The sequence below is a fragment of the Callorhinchus milii genome, unplaced genomic scaffold (assembly GCF_018977255.1).
Source record: "Callorhinchus milii isolate IMCB2004 unplaced genomic scaffold, IMCB_Cmil_1.0 Scaffold9, whole genome shotgun sequence".
Classification (NCBI taxonomy): Eukaryota; Metazoa; Chordata; class Chondrichthyes; order Chimaeriformes; family Callorhinchidae; genus Callorhinchus; species Callorhinchus milii.
This window is the reverse complement of record NW_024704750.1, coordinates 5,483,648-5,499,835: the sequence shown is the minus strand read 5'-3', so window position 1 is coordinate 5,499,835 and position 16,188 is coordinate 5,483,648. Positions and strand designations below refer to the sequence as shown.

Sequence of the window (16,188 nt, the reverse complement as noted above, 5' to 3'; positions counted from 1 at the left end):
TGAAGTCAAGCAGGAGTAAAGCAATCAATGGGGGAATTCATGTGACTGCTTCAGGCAAAATGTTGGAGAGAGATCTCACTTGTCCAAAGCCCCAAATGGAGTTATGTGAGTTATCCACAATATAATGTAACATGGGTTGATGAATACACATTTAGCAACCAGCATTATCACAATATCTGCGATTTTATACCATATTCAAATTATGGATGTTGCTTTTTCAGTTTATTGCATTATTATTAAATCACCTGTTTTAGGTGGATGTTAAAAGATCCTCTGGCACTATTTCAAAAGAGAAGGGAGGTTCTCAAGGTTTGCTAGCCAACAATTCTCCAGGTAAAACTGGTTTCGTGGATATTGATGTGTACAAATTGACTGAAGTGTTTGTCTACAAATACACTGTCACAACATTTTACAGGAAAACCTTGTGAGTGGGTCTCCATTTCACAGAACAAAATAAAATCCACAAAAAGGGCCTTTACTCTTACTGTACTACCAAGTCACTCTTCATCAAATACAAATTCTTAGAGGAAAATATTCCAAACAGCTGTAGCTTTATAAAATATATGTGTGTGTGTGTGTGGAAAATATTTAGTTTCTTTATTGCATTTGGATATGCAACCGGGATACAAGTACCGCGTGTAGTCACTAAAACAGTAACAACCTAAGCACACAGTGTAAACCGTTCTTGTAAACATTTTAATAAGTTTTCTGTTATGTATAATTAGGAACATTTTTATAAATAAGTTTAAATATACAAACAGCTACATGCATGTTAGCATTACCTAATTATGGGATGGCTTAAATACCACTAGAGCATTTTCCAATGAACTCATATAAGCCATTGTTAACAATTCTTCACTTCATTAAGTGGTTACCCTACAATTTACACATTAATATCTATAAAGTCTTTCAGGCTGGAGTAGATTTGGAATGACATCAAAAGGCCACAATCAAGTTAAAGCTGCAGAGTCTCACACATGCATGTATTCCTTCTAAAGTCGAATCTTGAGTTCAAAGACATTTCAGAGCAAACATCTATTAGAAGGGCTTTTTAAAGGAATGAAAAGCTTTATTGGGCAATTCAACTTGAAAAAGACAAATATATATAAAAAAATAAAATGCACATCAAGACTCAGTACTTTTTTCTTTTGGCGATTTTCTGCTTCATTAAAGGGCTCAATCTAACAACGTTCCACAGCATTAGCAGCTCTGTGGTACCAATGGGCATTATTCATGAGCGAGTCTGGATGAGTGCCTGGCTATTCGACTATGGAATGCCCAACTCTGTTGCTGTTCAACATCCACACATGGACTTTCCAGCCGGAGTCACTGGGTGTCGCCTCATCTCTTTCTTTGAATGTATACAATTCAGTGTGAATGTTTGTTCTCCAATGGAGGGATGCCAATGCTGGAGAATGGAAGACGTCCGCTCTTTGGGACCCAATGCCAGAATCAACTGTTCTTGGGTCAGTTAAAGCACAGGCTACATACAGAGCAACACTTCTTTTTACCCTATTTTAACATTGTACTTCAGTTCCAACCTTCAGAGAGCAATTCCCATTTCCCATAGCCAGTTTCTCTGAGTGAGACTGACAGTTTTGTCCAAATTTATGCTGAATTATAGGAAACCTTGGGTTGTAGACCTGTGGCCATCCAGAGCCTACAGATGACATGTATATGTGCCTTTGAAGACAGTAATGGAATATGTTAACCAATATAAAGGATATCCTTTACTTGTCAGTAAATTACCAAACTTGGTCATGTGTACTGAACCTGAATTATGTGTAACTGAACAATTCAACCCACTGAACTACAGTCTGTAAATATTGCATTTTAATTACCTTTCTGAACAACGTTACCTGCTTAAAATTCTATCAAACTTCGTTTAACAAAAATGTTTGGAGGTTTGCCAGATATCAAATTCCTACTCTACAAGTCACCCTTAAATAGTAAGGCACATGGCTCCTAATGCTTTTCCAAACACGTAAGCTGTCAGCATCAATACCAGTGTAAATGCAATAGCCTTTCATTAACTGAACTTTCACGCAACTACTTGGACATTTGCCACACACCCTTACATAACTGGACATCTTAGAAATGGTTTAGACGATTCTGACCAGCTGAGCAGACCCAACAAAAAACTCTGGCAATTTCATATTAAAGAAATACTAGGGCAACTAAATTTAATTCACATTGCACAGTCACTACACTTTCCAATATATCCTGTGAAGCACTTTGAGATATCCTCCTGACATGAAAGTCGCTATATCAAATGCAAGGATATTTAGGAATTTTAATTTTAAAAAATAGAAGCAAATTGTGTTTTTCTCGGCTGTATTCTTTCTGTTTCTTTCTGTATTCTTTCTGTTCCAAACCTTTTCGGTTCTGAAACAAAATGCGGCGAAATAGTTAAACAATGTTTTATAGCAAACCGTATATTGGTTCGCAGCAAGTAGCTTTTATGGTTCTCTTTAAACAAAAAAAGCACACCCATTCCAAATTGTCAAAGTGCAAAATACAACAGAATAAACACTCAAACTTTATATGAGCTGTATATAATCTATACCTTAATATCTACAAATTCTATCAGCCAAGTGTAAACATTTGGAGTTTTTTGTCCTTTCACAAGATGGAGGAAATAACAACCAAAATCCATTTGCCAGAACCTGTAATTACAGCTGTCTGCTTCTATTGACTTTAATGAGGCAAAAACAATTAACTAACCTTTGAATTACGTGCTGCCATTGTGAACAAGAACTACACTAAATGACAGCATTTAATGTAGTTCTTAGCCTCGTCACTATTGGTTAGAAAGCAATGCCTTTATACAAAGATACACTCTGAAACAAAACAACCAATTTTAAAGCATCAACACACTACACTAACACACTGATCTACTGCTTATTATTATTATTAACAAATGTACCCAACTCATCCATCCTCAACTCCCCTCCTTGAGACTGGTGGAACTATATGTTTTTGTTGTCTACTCTCAATCGCAGGGCAAGTTCCACTTACAAACTATAGAGACTCCCTAATGAAACAGACAGGTTAGTCGATTCGCTGATTAAATCAGTGCTATCGTCGTATGTATATGACTGTTGACAGTGGCTAAACCTTTATTATCCACACTGCCTCGCTTTCCCAGGAGGACCGAGAAGTGATGACAGGACAGTTAGTAGCAAAACTTCAGATGGGAAAAAAAAAGAAGTGCAGTCATTTTCTGCACCTATAAAAATTGTGATTTTTTTCTGTTGCAATGGCAGTTGATGTGTGAATTTGTTGCTTGATGCCTTATAAAATCCAAACTATGTAAACCAATGAAGCATGTCAGTTTTTGAGGTAATGTCAGAATCTCAAAAGTCTAAAATAGTCAAGAAGCAGTAATTCAATAACAAAGGCTGACGCATGGATTAATAAATGATTTGCTGTAGAAAGCCAGCCCAATGTCACACTTTGCAGTCGAAAAGCAACCATTTTTAGTCAATACCTGTCAATTAGAAGGCAACACACCAAGACCTTTAGTTACTCTGCTGAATAAAATGCCTATTTGTGTAGTGATATTTGCACAGCTATGAAGATGTGTGAAATTAAATCATGTACATTGATAGCATTGCAGAAATGGAGAATTATTTCGTACAGACGTGGAAGTTGGATGCAACAGTTCAGTCTTATGGGTTTATACAGCTATAAATAGTAAATATTTTAGTTCACTGTCCTTAGTGATGCAAGATGCAGTGCCTCTGATCTTCATATGACCTCCCATTCATCATCAAAGTCCTCCGACTGGCACAACAGGGAGCTTCGGCTGGATTTAGCTAGAGTATTGGAATGACTAAATGCTTTAGTAAGCCGCTGTAGAAGAGAGCCTCCTGGACTAATAGCCCACAGTTCATCTTGAGGAGTCACTGTACAGAAAGGAATATTATATCTATTATTAAAATCCAAAAAGCACTGAACATTCAAACTCAAATGACCTGATGTAAAACAAAGCAGCAAATCATTTAGCAATGATATTTAGTACTTTTGTAACCTGCAATTCCAGGGAATCCCTCAAGTTGTATCCCTAACTGAAAGACGCAACGCTTTCCCGCTTTTTGTATGCGTAATGTCAAGAGTTCATCAAGTCGTATTTTACCAGATAACCATTTCTCCAAAAGCTAAAATTATTTTATCGTAAATTTGTTTTGTGGCACAGCCGAGCCTACCTCTCCTCACCCATCTGCCACACGTACAACAACAACAGCAAAAAAATTGCATTTTTGTAGCGACTTTCACGTTGGAAGGATATCCCAAGACGCTGGACAATTAAGGGTTTGCACTCGAGCTGGGAGTTGGAATCAAGCAGCGTGGAGGGTAATGGGTATATATATATCTATATGTATAAATAAATCATACGCACTATCCTGTAGAGGGTGCGGAAAAGGGACTAGGAGCAGGAAACAGTTAATTTTATCCTCCCTAACCTGGGGAAGGTTGGGACCAATTTAGTCTCGATTTTAACCAGCCAATCTAGCATGAACCAGGAATCTAATTGGTGAGCTCCTGGTCTGTAAGCTGAAGCTATATCTATCAGGGCAGCCTTAATTTCTTATAGTTGTCAAATAATACGTTTTTTATTTTCATCAAAACTTCAACTAGAAATGAGATTAAGACGATGCATGCATTTGTAATCCTCGTTTGGGCCTGATACTCACCGGTTAAACATGTCACATTACCAGGGATCTTCTTCCAATAATCACCTGTAGGATTTTTTTCTGTTATCCCATACCGACGTGCTACATTGCCATTGGAGCAACATACCCAGACTGTTCTGGTACTCACAGCTAACTGACTTGCCTGCAAACCTGTGAATTATATGTTAATAAGTTACCATGTGAAACATAAAAGTTGCAAAACTAATGTTTCTAATGTACTCTTACTAAAACAAAAAAGGAGTATCTTCATGAGGAGTAAATCATTCTTTTCTTCTTCCCTCTTGTTGCATTTTTTAAAAAATCACGTATCCCCAGACACTCAACTAACACCTCAAAAGGTAGAATTTAATTCTTCGACCTGTTTAACGATAGTTAAAACATTGACATACACTGATTTAAAACACTCTTACCAGGTACATGTTCCCAGTCAGTGCCAACAGGCATTGCCTCGGTTATTCCAATGCGCACATGGACATTCCCTCTGTTGTCAATGGCCCAAAGCATCTGGTCATTGGGACTGGAATAAATGCTGATCAGCTGTGTTCTTAATGGCTGTAATGATTAAAGCAGATTGTTAACTGTTGCAACATCAAACCGTAAAGCAGTATTTTGACATAACGGGGACAATAGGCTTTGATAATGCCCGAGAGCCAATTTGGATTAGCTCATCTGTAGAAACACCTAGAACTGGTGAGCATTGAGGGACATGAGTGATGCATGTTCTTGGATCAGTTGGCACTGGAGCAGTTTCCAGGCTGGACCAAAGAAACCGTCCCAATTAAGCTTAAAAAAGCTGCTTCTGAACATGCACCTTTCCTCATAACAAATGTCAGTAACACAGCCTGATGAGAATAGAGGAGAAAAGCAAGGATTCCTTATTAAATTATGTTTTAATAGATTTTTTAAATCTATAACTAAGGGGAGTTTTTTGAACAGAAAGTGCATTCTCTAGGTCACCCCCGCCCCACCTTTATCAACCCTCTGCGGGGTAAATATAGTGGAGGAAACGAGAAGATCAAAAGTGTTGCCTGCAATGTGTCAAAAGGGAAAACAGTAGGGTGGTAAATGAGATCAAATAGCCTGAAGTCATATGTATCTTTCTTATGATCGTCTAAAATATACACTTGGATTGTTTGGACGATAATGAAGCCAACAGAAGTTTTCCATTATTAAAAAACAAATACAGTTAATACTAAAAAGGCTGTTCGTAATTGTCAAACCTCAGTATCACAAAAGCTTGCCAATCCTAAACATCCAAATGTGCTTACGACCTGAAAATGGTCCTGTCAGGTTTAAAAAAAAGATCACCGAGAAACGGTGTTTATGGACAGATAAATAGGTTGCCAAATGATCACACAAAATTTTGAAAAGCATGTTAAGTAACATCTCCTTCTTCTGGTTGCTGAATCATGGGTTTGACATGAGAAGTACTTTGCAACATTAAAACAAATTTAGACTAGACAGTAAGGTTCTGAAATGGGTTCACATTTGTCAACTTTCAGAACACAGTGATCAATTCAAGAGATTAGTCACAGCATTTGTTTTGATGATCAAATTGCAACAGATGATTTGTTTTGGTTGCACGTGACCATGACCAGATGTCCTGTTTTTGTTTCATTAATTGAGTTCAGTGTCTTTCGGGGAAGCAAGTGAGGTCTCCTCCGAGCTGAGCAGGCTCCATGGTGACACTGGCATTAAATGTGGGAATTGAGTCAACCCTCTGTCAAGGTGTTCGAGCCAAGTGAATTACCCTACGGCACTGCTACGACAGACCAGGCTAACTGTTTCATTGGCAGGAATCGGAGGGGGGCAGGCAGGCTGTTCAATGAGAGCAGGGATTCTTTGCACTCGGCCTCCTGTTAACCCTGGGAGCCAGCCCTAATGGGTAGGGTGATCCAAACAGGCATGGTGGACAAATATCAAAAAGCTTCCCAGACAATGTTCTCTATGCTGTTTTTGCGGGATACAATTCAGCAGTACCCCCGACCTTGCTCTCACCAACCTGTACCTAATACTCTCCAGAATTAGGTGCATTTCTGCAGAGAGAGCAGAAACAGAAATATCTTCGAATGGGCAGCATATATATGTAGACCTCAGTCTGGTTTGGATGCTCTGAAGCATGGTGATGGGTTACCATATGTGTCAGACATTTGGCCAGTTGACCGAAAGAAAATAGTTTCTTGGTCTTAATCATTTTTCCTGTCAACAAACCCACATTACAATAAAATGAAACAACATGAAGATTGCTTAAAAATAATCAAAATAGTTTTTTTATATCCTAGTTTTGAATGCATTCCCTTAGCCAGGGAATGGTACACAACTATAAAAGGGGATATGAGTAATAATGTAAAACTTCTGTGGTTACAGAAGAAGGCATATTTAACCTGCTGAGCAATGGGCCTGTATGTTGGTGATCTGATTACAACATAGACGTCTGTGTTACAATCAGACGCACAAGACACTAGTAAATGGACATTATGAAGTCACAAGAACAGGGAACTGGTAGAATAGAGCTTCAGTGGTGTGGAATTACAGAGAGAAAGGGAGATGCATACAAGTTCTAAATAAAAGAAATAGAGATTGAATTTCTGAAAGATTAAAGCCTTATGATAAATTGGAAATAGTTCAATTGATGGTTTGTGAGAGATGTTAGCAGCATAATATGTTAAAATAATACATCACAAAGACTGGTGCTTTCATTTATTGTGGTTACAATCAATATCACTGAACATGTTCAGATCCCATTCTACTTAACTCTCGAAAACACTCTGAACAGAAGGTTCAGTGTTATTTATTGGGGAGAATTTGGGAAAATTTGAGAGTAGTAATTTTCGGGTAGTCTCTGGCACCTCCTAGTTACAGAATTAAGTCTCTACCAGTGTCTGAGAACAAGTTGCCCATCTCCCCTCGAGACTACAAATATCAAATCAGGATCATCTCTTTTGAAACAAATCTCCAATATACGCAATACAATAACTGAATAGAACAAACACGTAATGGCCCTGTATGCATAGAAAGGAAGGAAGTCTTGACAATGTCTGTGCGACAACACAAGGAATCTCTTCACTACTAATAGATTGAGTGCCAGACAATTAGTTGAGTACAGAGCAAACATGTATGGTTTATATTAATTGCTTGTGCTCAATTCATATGGTGTATCTTTAATTTAGATACTTTTAAAATCCATTTTGGACATAACTGGAGTACACAAATGCATGGTTAATACAATATTACCACTGTTGCTGTAATTAGATATTTTCCAAATAGCAGGTGAAAATTTTAAAATGAAAAAAATTCTGAATTTTACAGCAACATACAATTAATCATGCGGATCTTTTGTAATATATCAAACTGATAAATAATTTGGAACATAGAACAAAAGTTAAATATCTACTATGGCGATTGCAAGTCACATTTGTGTGTACAGCATGTGGTATCGGCCCACACAAGGTGTGGTTAAGCACAATGTGCTAGATTGATAAAGGATAGCTGGTACCTGCTTCATGCTTTGTGCCAAGTTTTGTTACAGATACAACACAATGCAACAAGATTACATTTGTAATTTGCCGGGAGGACGTCCCAAGGCTCTGAGTACGTGACATTTCGAACTTTGTACGTGATATTTATGCTTACTGAAATGGCTTCATGCTCTGCATGTGGACAGAAACTTCTGCATGATCTAGAGCTAGCACTTTTGTATGACAATGATACTGATCACAAGAGAAACAATGGCACGGATGAGGAGAACTGCGAGTATATTTTGTAATAACGTTTCAACATTGATTCAAAGCAAGTGCTATTAAACGTGGGCAGGGAGGAGGCGAGGAGCTGGGACTCTGGGATGGACTTCCAGAAAACAGGGCAACAGTGCCTGAATGTTCACCCATTAATAGTGTAGTGGATTGGGCATGGGACGTGAAGCAGACTAGTCACAGTTATGGTGAACTGAACGCATTTATAAATGGAGCATCAAATTGCACCAAATTCTGCATCTCCACCCACAGAAAAGTACGTTTTCAAATTACTGACAAAGATTACCTCGAAAACGTAAACATGGATGTAAGCGGCAAGAGTTTGTGAAAATGTCTGGTGTTGCTATTCATAAAATGTGAGCGAAACCTACGTGACCATCATTAATTATTTTGAATACAAATGTTCCTCTTTCAAAGCCTTTTAAATTGGAAAAAAAATTTGGTCTGATCCAACCATGCTGCTCACTTAAACGAACAAACAAACAAGTGAATTCACACATCTGAAATTGTCCACAAATTGTCGTTTTCTCTCAATTCAATGGTGTTTCATAGAATAATCAACAGCATAACTTATTACAGTACAATTGTGTAAGACTTCTATTAAAAGTGATCAGTTTTTCACCAGAAAAAGAAATTCTGTGTTTAAAAAAACTGGTTTAATAAAAATGGCTCAGTTAGTAAAGCTACTTCCTATGAAACTGGAACATACAAGTCAAGAAGGTCACTTGTAAGGAATCTAATCCGTAACCTGATATAGGCTGGGTGCTAGCTTTGGCCTCAGCATATTGGCTAGAGAGGGGAAAACATGTATACTGCTTTGAAAGCATTTCTTCTATACCTCATTCCTCAAGCACTGTTCTCTTATCTTGGATCAGTTCAAAACAAAACACATCTCAAGTGAATACCTGCTCTGGCGGTTCAATGGCTATCCATGCCGGCAGCATCATACTGGGATTGAGTGGTTGTGTCCCCACACGGAAGTAAACAATCCCATCAACATCACAAGCCCATACATGCTGACTTCCGCATGTTAGACTGGCGAGTTTTACATTTCCTGGAGAAAACAGTACAAATAAACTGTTACGTTGCCGTTCTAAATCAGACGTACCCAGTATAGTTAGAAATATAAACTAGTTTATGGAGTGTAGTAACTTGGTTTGTAGTCAATTGAAAGCTATATTTACAATAAAAAATATTTGTCAAATAACAATTTTATAATCTTCAATTTGGTATTATCACATTGTTGAGACATCTCAAAGCGTTTCACAGGAATTAATGTAAAGTGTAGTGACTGAATTTGTAGGTGAACGCATAACTCAATATGGAATAGACCAATATGGAATAGCCTAATTCTACTAAAATGTTATGCTGTGGTTACAATCAGCCAAGCTTCAGAACTACAAGGCTAGCACTGGGTGCACTGTCTTAATCTACGTATAGTAATTCCTGGAGTTCTTTTCCACCATAAGTGATCTCGAATAGGCTCAGCCTGCAATGTTACATCAGTTGCCATCCTGACATTGATGTAGCACCCCAGAATCTAGAGTGAAATTACGCCAAGTTGGATATCCTATTATGGATCCTAAATTAGATAATCATTGACCAGTGGAAATATGATCCTGGAACAAGCGTAAACAAAGATCTTTCAATTTATTCTTTTTCCACCTTATCGTACACTGAGAAATGTGCCTTTGACAAGTTTACAGCGTATAAACATGAAAGACTCATCAGCATAATCTGCTTCATGTAGTGAAGTCAATGATAGAATGGAACTTTAGAAAGTGTAAATAATTACAGAGAAGCCTTTCAGCCTTGAATTTACGGAAGAAAAAGTAACTGTCATACATGGGTGAATAATGATTTAGCTTTAAGTGTGTTTACTCATAAAAACAGGCTGCGATACATTAGGTTACATTAATCGTGTTTTGCAATGGTTTTTAAAGTGTTACAATAATATTTTCATTTTGATTCACTACGTTCCTACAAAAGATATTGTTTGACCTCCTAGACTGGTTCGATTTTAGAAAGCGTTATTTAAATAGATCCAAATCCATTTTGATACATACCGTCAAGCAGTAATCCTTGCTATCATAACAGAATACCGTAAATAACAACATGTTCTTAGCTCTACTGGTAGATTCTTCGTAGTACAGGTCCTAAAATAGGTATCGCTGCACCAGATGGCTTAGCTGGAGCCGCAGTGTACCCAATGCTGTGTATAGAGCTAAATATTTCAAGGTTAACATTCCATCATCAGCACTGTGCGTCAGTGTTGACAATGCTATTCCATCTGCTTAGAGAATATGCTGGGCCTTAGTTTTGCCGACTCTGCAAACATGTGGATTGAACTGATCGGTATAAAAATAATTGTACACTGACAGGTTTAATTTGACATAATCACCAAGTACTTCATTTGTACAGATAGAATGTAGATAAAAGGCTAGCAGTATATTTAGTGACAACCATCATTCAGAACTATTTTGTAATCACATTGGTATAGCTGATGCAGGATGGAACACTTAAATTAGTTCTACAATCAGTCTCAATTAATAAACATTGGGAGATTGTCACACTTCATAATGTAGCTGTCATATCTAAATAGATTTACAAAATATTCATTAATTGTGTTTAAGTCGGCGGTTTAGATATACGGATACATTTAACATGTGTTAAATTTACAGACAGATATTTTAGATCCATTTCAAGAATTTCCAAATGCCTGGACTAATCCAGGAGTAGGGCTTTCACTAAACCAGATTATTGCAACAAACCGACAAAGAAGATTTCAATAGTTATGAAACCTATGAAAAATGCAGAAAATAATCCAACTTTAAATCAAGGATGCAAACAAATAACTGATCAGGTGACTGTATTTTTTTTAAAATACCATGTTACTGCATCAGCATTTATCAAAATGCCACACTGTGTCATATGTTTTAGACATCATTAGGTAAATCACATGATGTTTCAGCTGTTAAAATGTTTTTGATTGTAAACAGTGTCATCAAGCAATGCAGCATAGGGTCAGATAACGCCTACTCTGCATTGCTGTGTTTTTTTTACATTGGAGGCATGTTCTGACATTTAGTAACCTTGCTCGTTAGACGAGCACTAAAAAAGTTCTGACACCTAAATTAGCTTACATGCTCAAGTGGCCATCATTACCTTCACGGCACCTTTTCGGTTTCATTTCTGAATTCCATGTTTTGTATAGAAAGGTCATGGCAAAGTGTCAAGGCAAGTCTTCACTTGACTGATTAGGCCAGCAATTTACAAGTTTAAGAAGGTAATTTTGCTGCCTTTAAATATACGAAGGATACTAACTGAGGCACGTAGCTGATTTAGCTTAGTCTTTCAAGATGAGATTTGGGTTATACAATGGAATCGCTTATGGATCACTTAATAAAAGCTTTAATTGAAAGCTAAGTTCTCAATAAAAGACAGTAAACTGGAAAAACAAACAGGAATCAAATAAAGATAGCGAAAACTGTTCAAGAATAGATGTTCGATATGAATTGGATTTTTCAAACTAATAATTCTACATTTATGTCCATATTTTAGTGTAGTTTGTTGTGAAAGGTGCAATATAACCAGGAGCTAATCTAGAACCAATCATGGTACAACCCTTCTGACATCATCAGAATGATGTGGTTTTGAGGCAATGAAGGACAAAAATTGCACTGGGCTTACTTCCTTGTGATTGATTGGAAAAACAACCCAAAAACTTAACAGAGCAAGCAACAGGTCTTCAATAACTTAAAAAACACTTGATTTCAATTTTCTCAGCATTCATTAATTAGATTGCTAATCCAACAACAAACACAGCATATTCCATGGTTTGCAAAAGTACTGAATTTTTACATTATTGAGCAGGAGACGGGGGAGATTGGCATTTTAAATTGAAAAGAAAACATGTTTTTCCCATTGGTAGTACTATAGTAAGTACAGACCATAAATATTAAAACTATGACAGGTGTGTCCATATCTATTACTACTAAGAAATTATCAGATAACCAAGTTGGGAGTCTTTCCATGTGATGTTATATCATGATCTTGATTTCTAAATAAGCTTAGGAGATAGTAGGTAATATGGTATTTTAGAATGTTGTCCTTTTGCCAATGGGATCTGGGTTTGATTCAAGTTCATATGTTTAGACGGGTCAGTGTGTTGAAGATTACATTGTTTGCTTGTACTTATGGAAGGGGGCAGCCGAAAAAGGAGATAAGTAGGTAGATTTGGGCACTGTGTAAGACTAAAATTTGAAATAATAATTATTCTTGCATTTAATATATAATTATAATATATTAATATATATTAATTATAATATTATCGCATCGGGAAGATGTCTCAAAGCCCTTCACAGGAATTATGGTAAAGTATAGTGATTATGCATATAGAGGCAAACTGAGCAGCCAATTTGCACACAGCAATGACTCACAAACAGCCATGATGTGGATGACCAATTTTATCTGGGGGATTGTCAGCAAGGACACTGGAAGAAACTCCTTTCCCTTTTCAAATACTGCCATGGGATCTTTAACATCCACCTGAACAGGCAGATGTAGGAGGAGCTCTACACAGTTTGTTATCTTTTCCAAATAAAAGTGCAAAGCTTTTTCTAATTAAATTATATTCAATTAAAAGAAACCTTACCAAGCTGAGTGACATCGAGTTTGGTCCAGTGCATGCCACTTGGGCAGCTTTCTGACAATGTCCGTATATGGATCTGCCCCTTAGAGTCCAGACCCCAGATTGCATCGGGGCAGGCAGAGATCAGGACCATTTCTAAATCAGGAGGCAACTGAACCGTAGAAGGTCGAAACTCAGAATTTTGATCATTGATACAGAAGAGGTCTTTATTGCTTTGTCCCAGCCATAGAAAACTTCCTGTGGAATATATCATATTACATGAGCCATTATTACTGCAGCATTATCTACAGGTACAGAGAAAAAGCAATTAGACAATTAATAATTTAGACTGGCAGCTGTAACAGATGGATTTGTCAGTAATAAAGGGAGAGGTATGAACTAATTATCAGTTTATTCTTTGTTCTACTGTGCAAAATGATCACCATTTGGTCTACCATTTTAAAAATGGTAAAAGTTTAAAACGTAATACAGTGCAGCCTTGTTGTTACATAGTGCTCAGTATCCATAAAATCCCAACTAGCATTACAGTGAGGTGCAAATGTCATCTTAACTGCACCGTTCTTGTGCTAAAAGAATACATAATGGGGGAAGTGACATCGCAGTGACCTGAAAACAAAAGGCAGACTTCCGTGTCGACAGCAGGCACACTAAATGGGCTGACTGCATGAATGTGCAATGAACAAGGTTTACAGGACAACCAAGTTATCAGGATCTCACTACACTTGAATTTTTATGGACAATGGCCAAAGGTCCAGATGAGAACAACATCTGGGAGTTTCTCCAGCCAGCGCAAGTGCTGTCAAACTTTGCCGTTGGGATTCTGCTGTAGGATCTAAACAGAATGTTAAAATCCAGCTGCAGAACATTGTGCTCTTAGCAAATATTTGAAGTATGAATCATCTCCTCGCAATTAAGAACAATAAAACAGAATAACAAAGTATTATGTGAACAATTTTGTGTTCCTTATTGTAAATTTGGAAAAGGTTCACAAATCTACTAGAACTTTGTAAGGAGGTATTGAATTTAATAAGACGATTCTGCATGTAGATTTGGGTGCACTCTCCACTAAAGGATATTGGGAATGGAAATTTGACTCTAAGATATGAAGACGGCTCAGAGAACTAAACTGCTTTTAACTGAAGAAATGAAAATCGATAGGAAAGATGATCCAAGTCTTCTACAAAGATGCAGTTTACACAAGTGTTAGTACGTCACCTAACTTTTGACGAAAATTGCAGAGAATTCAAAAATTCAACACTTAACCACACATGCATAAATACACAGAAATACTCACATAAGTTGTATCAGTCAGGACCATAACATTTATTATGACTTACACAAAGTCGTATAAAATCTGATTTAATCAACAATCGACGTTACACCGGAATCACATGTTATGAAGTTCTTCTGCCTATGCATTGACAGATCAAGATTACATTCCTCACAATTTAATGCAGCCGGTAAATGCAGGAGCATTGGAGGACAGGGGAGCAACAGTACGAGTTAGGAGATGATTAATACAACTAGTGCAAAGAAAGCTAAGTGGTAAAAAAAAGGAAACTGAATAGGACTCGGGTACATGTATGACTTGGGTGATTATATGATTTTTTAAAGAGAAGACTTATGCGAGTTTTACTGTGTCAAAAAATCTGTGGAGTTTAAAGTTTCAAAGGTGAATATAAGCAAACCATTTATTCATAGGTTGTGAAAGTTCCTTACCTTTTTTAGTAGGAGCAACAGAAGCCATTACGAAAGCCCATTTTGCAGCCGATACTGTTCCTCGAGGCACAACTGTCTTCCAATATGTCCCTATGAAAGTCAAATTAGACTTTTTCTTAAATGTCAAATTCAGTTTGCATTTGTAATTCTAAGCAAAATGTGATCTCCTACATGATTACATGGCCTGTGGCTGTGATGTATTCAAGGACCTCTAAAACCCTGCAGATATTCAGATGATTTCCGCTAGTCAAATTAAAATCCTTTTCCTTCAGTGTTCAGAGTAAAGCAATTTACAGAGGCGGAACATTTTATTCTAAGTTAAAGTCACAGTGATCAAATTTCCAATGTATTTTAATTTGAACACAAACGAAGAGTGAGTGAATATTCTGATGGCAACAACGAGTTCTGTGAAGCGCTTTGAGACATTTCTATGATGTGATGACGCTCTATCAAAAGCAAAAAATACTATTATTATAGCCTTACGATTTATTCACCCAAATGATTTAAGACGTTGGAACTCTGGTCCATCAAAACTAGCACCACTAGCTATACAAAGAAATGAAGTAATCAAAAGATATATAAAAAAATCACAACCGAACTGGTTGTTGGTAAATCTGCCAAAGAACATTTTTGTCAATCACAGTAAACAGAAAGTTATTAACACTAATTTTCACATCAAAATCAAGCATATACATGTAAAGATAGACATAAAACTGACCAACCTATTAGATTGCCCTTTGCCACGTGAAATTCATTTTTCCCCGATGTGATCCACACCCCACTGCTGTTGACATTGAGGAGACTTGGGTGAGACGGAGGCTGTTGTGACCAGAATGCTCCCCGCAGTTTGTCTGCCACTCTTTCCACTGGAGCTTGAGCAACACTTGCTACAGTCTGTGTGGCGTGGATTATCGTCTGGAAGATGCTGCACTGATCGAAGACGACATAATCCGTAATGCTCACCTTAGGATAGAAATAGGTGTTTTTCTTTGAAAAAACATACAATTTCCACATTCACTTTCAAATTGCATATGTTACAGTTTGGGAAAACTAAGTTGATTTTCACATGAAGAATATCTCTGAAAGAGTATCACAATCAAAATCAAGCATTAGGAATTAGCAACACTGAATTGTTATTCTGCCAGATTTCCTTTTACATTTTGGTGTAAACAAGTTTTCTCATCTTTTGAAAAATGTTTCTAATCTTGATGCTGAATTGCAACACGGTTCGAAACCATGGACTGAATAGAATTATTGATTGGCCTGGGGTAGATAAAAGGTTACAAATGAAATGTGCTCCAGCAGCACTAATCTATCCTTCAGAGGAATTCATACAAGCGAGATTGCTGGATGGAAATATAATGGAAAT

General features: G+C 37.1%; 1 protein-coding gene across 2 annotated transcripts in view; it reads right to left on the bottom strand.

Annotated features, from left to right (window-relative positions):
• Window positions 1-677: 677 nt before the first annotated feature.
• Window positions 678-16,188, bottom strand: part of tecpr2 (tectonin beta-propeller repeat containing 2) — a 34,140-nt gene continuing 18,629 nt past the window's right edge. For both annotated transcript variants that reach the window (XM_007888311.2, XM_042338052.1), the window contains exons 14-20: window positions 15,542-15,782; window positions 14,820-14,909; window positions 13,104-13,337; window positions 9,355-9,503; window positions 5,108-5,249; window positions 4,698-4,847; window positions 678-3,908 (exon numbers count right to left, since the gene is read on the bottom strand). In XM_007888311.2, the coding sequence (XP_007886502.1) occupies window positions 3,751-3,908; window positions 4,698-4,847; window positions 5,108-5,249; window positions 9,355-9,503; window positions 13,104-13,337; window positions 14,820-14,909; window positions 15,542-15,782 (1,164 nt within the window). In that variant the 3' untranslated portion in view covers window positions 678-3,750. The remainder of the gene's footprint in view (window positions 3,909-4,697; window positions 4,848-5,107; window positions 5,250-9,354; window positions 9,504-13,103; window positions 13,338-14,819; window positions 14,910-15,541; window positions 15,783-16,188) is intronic.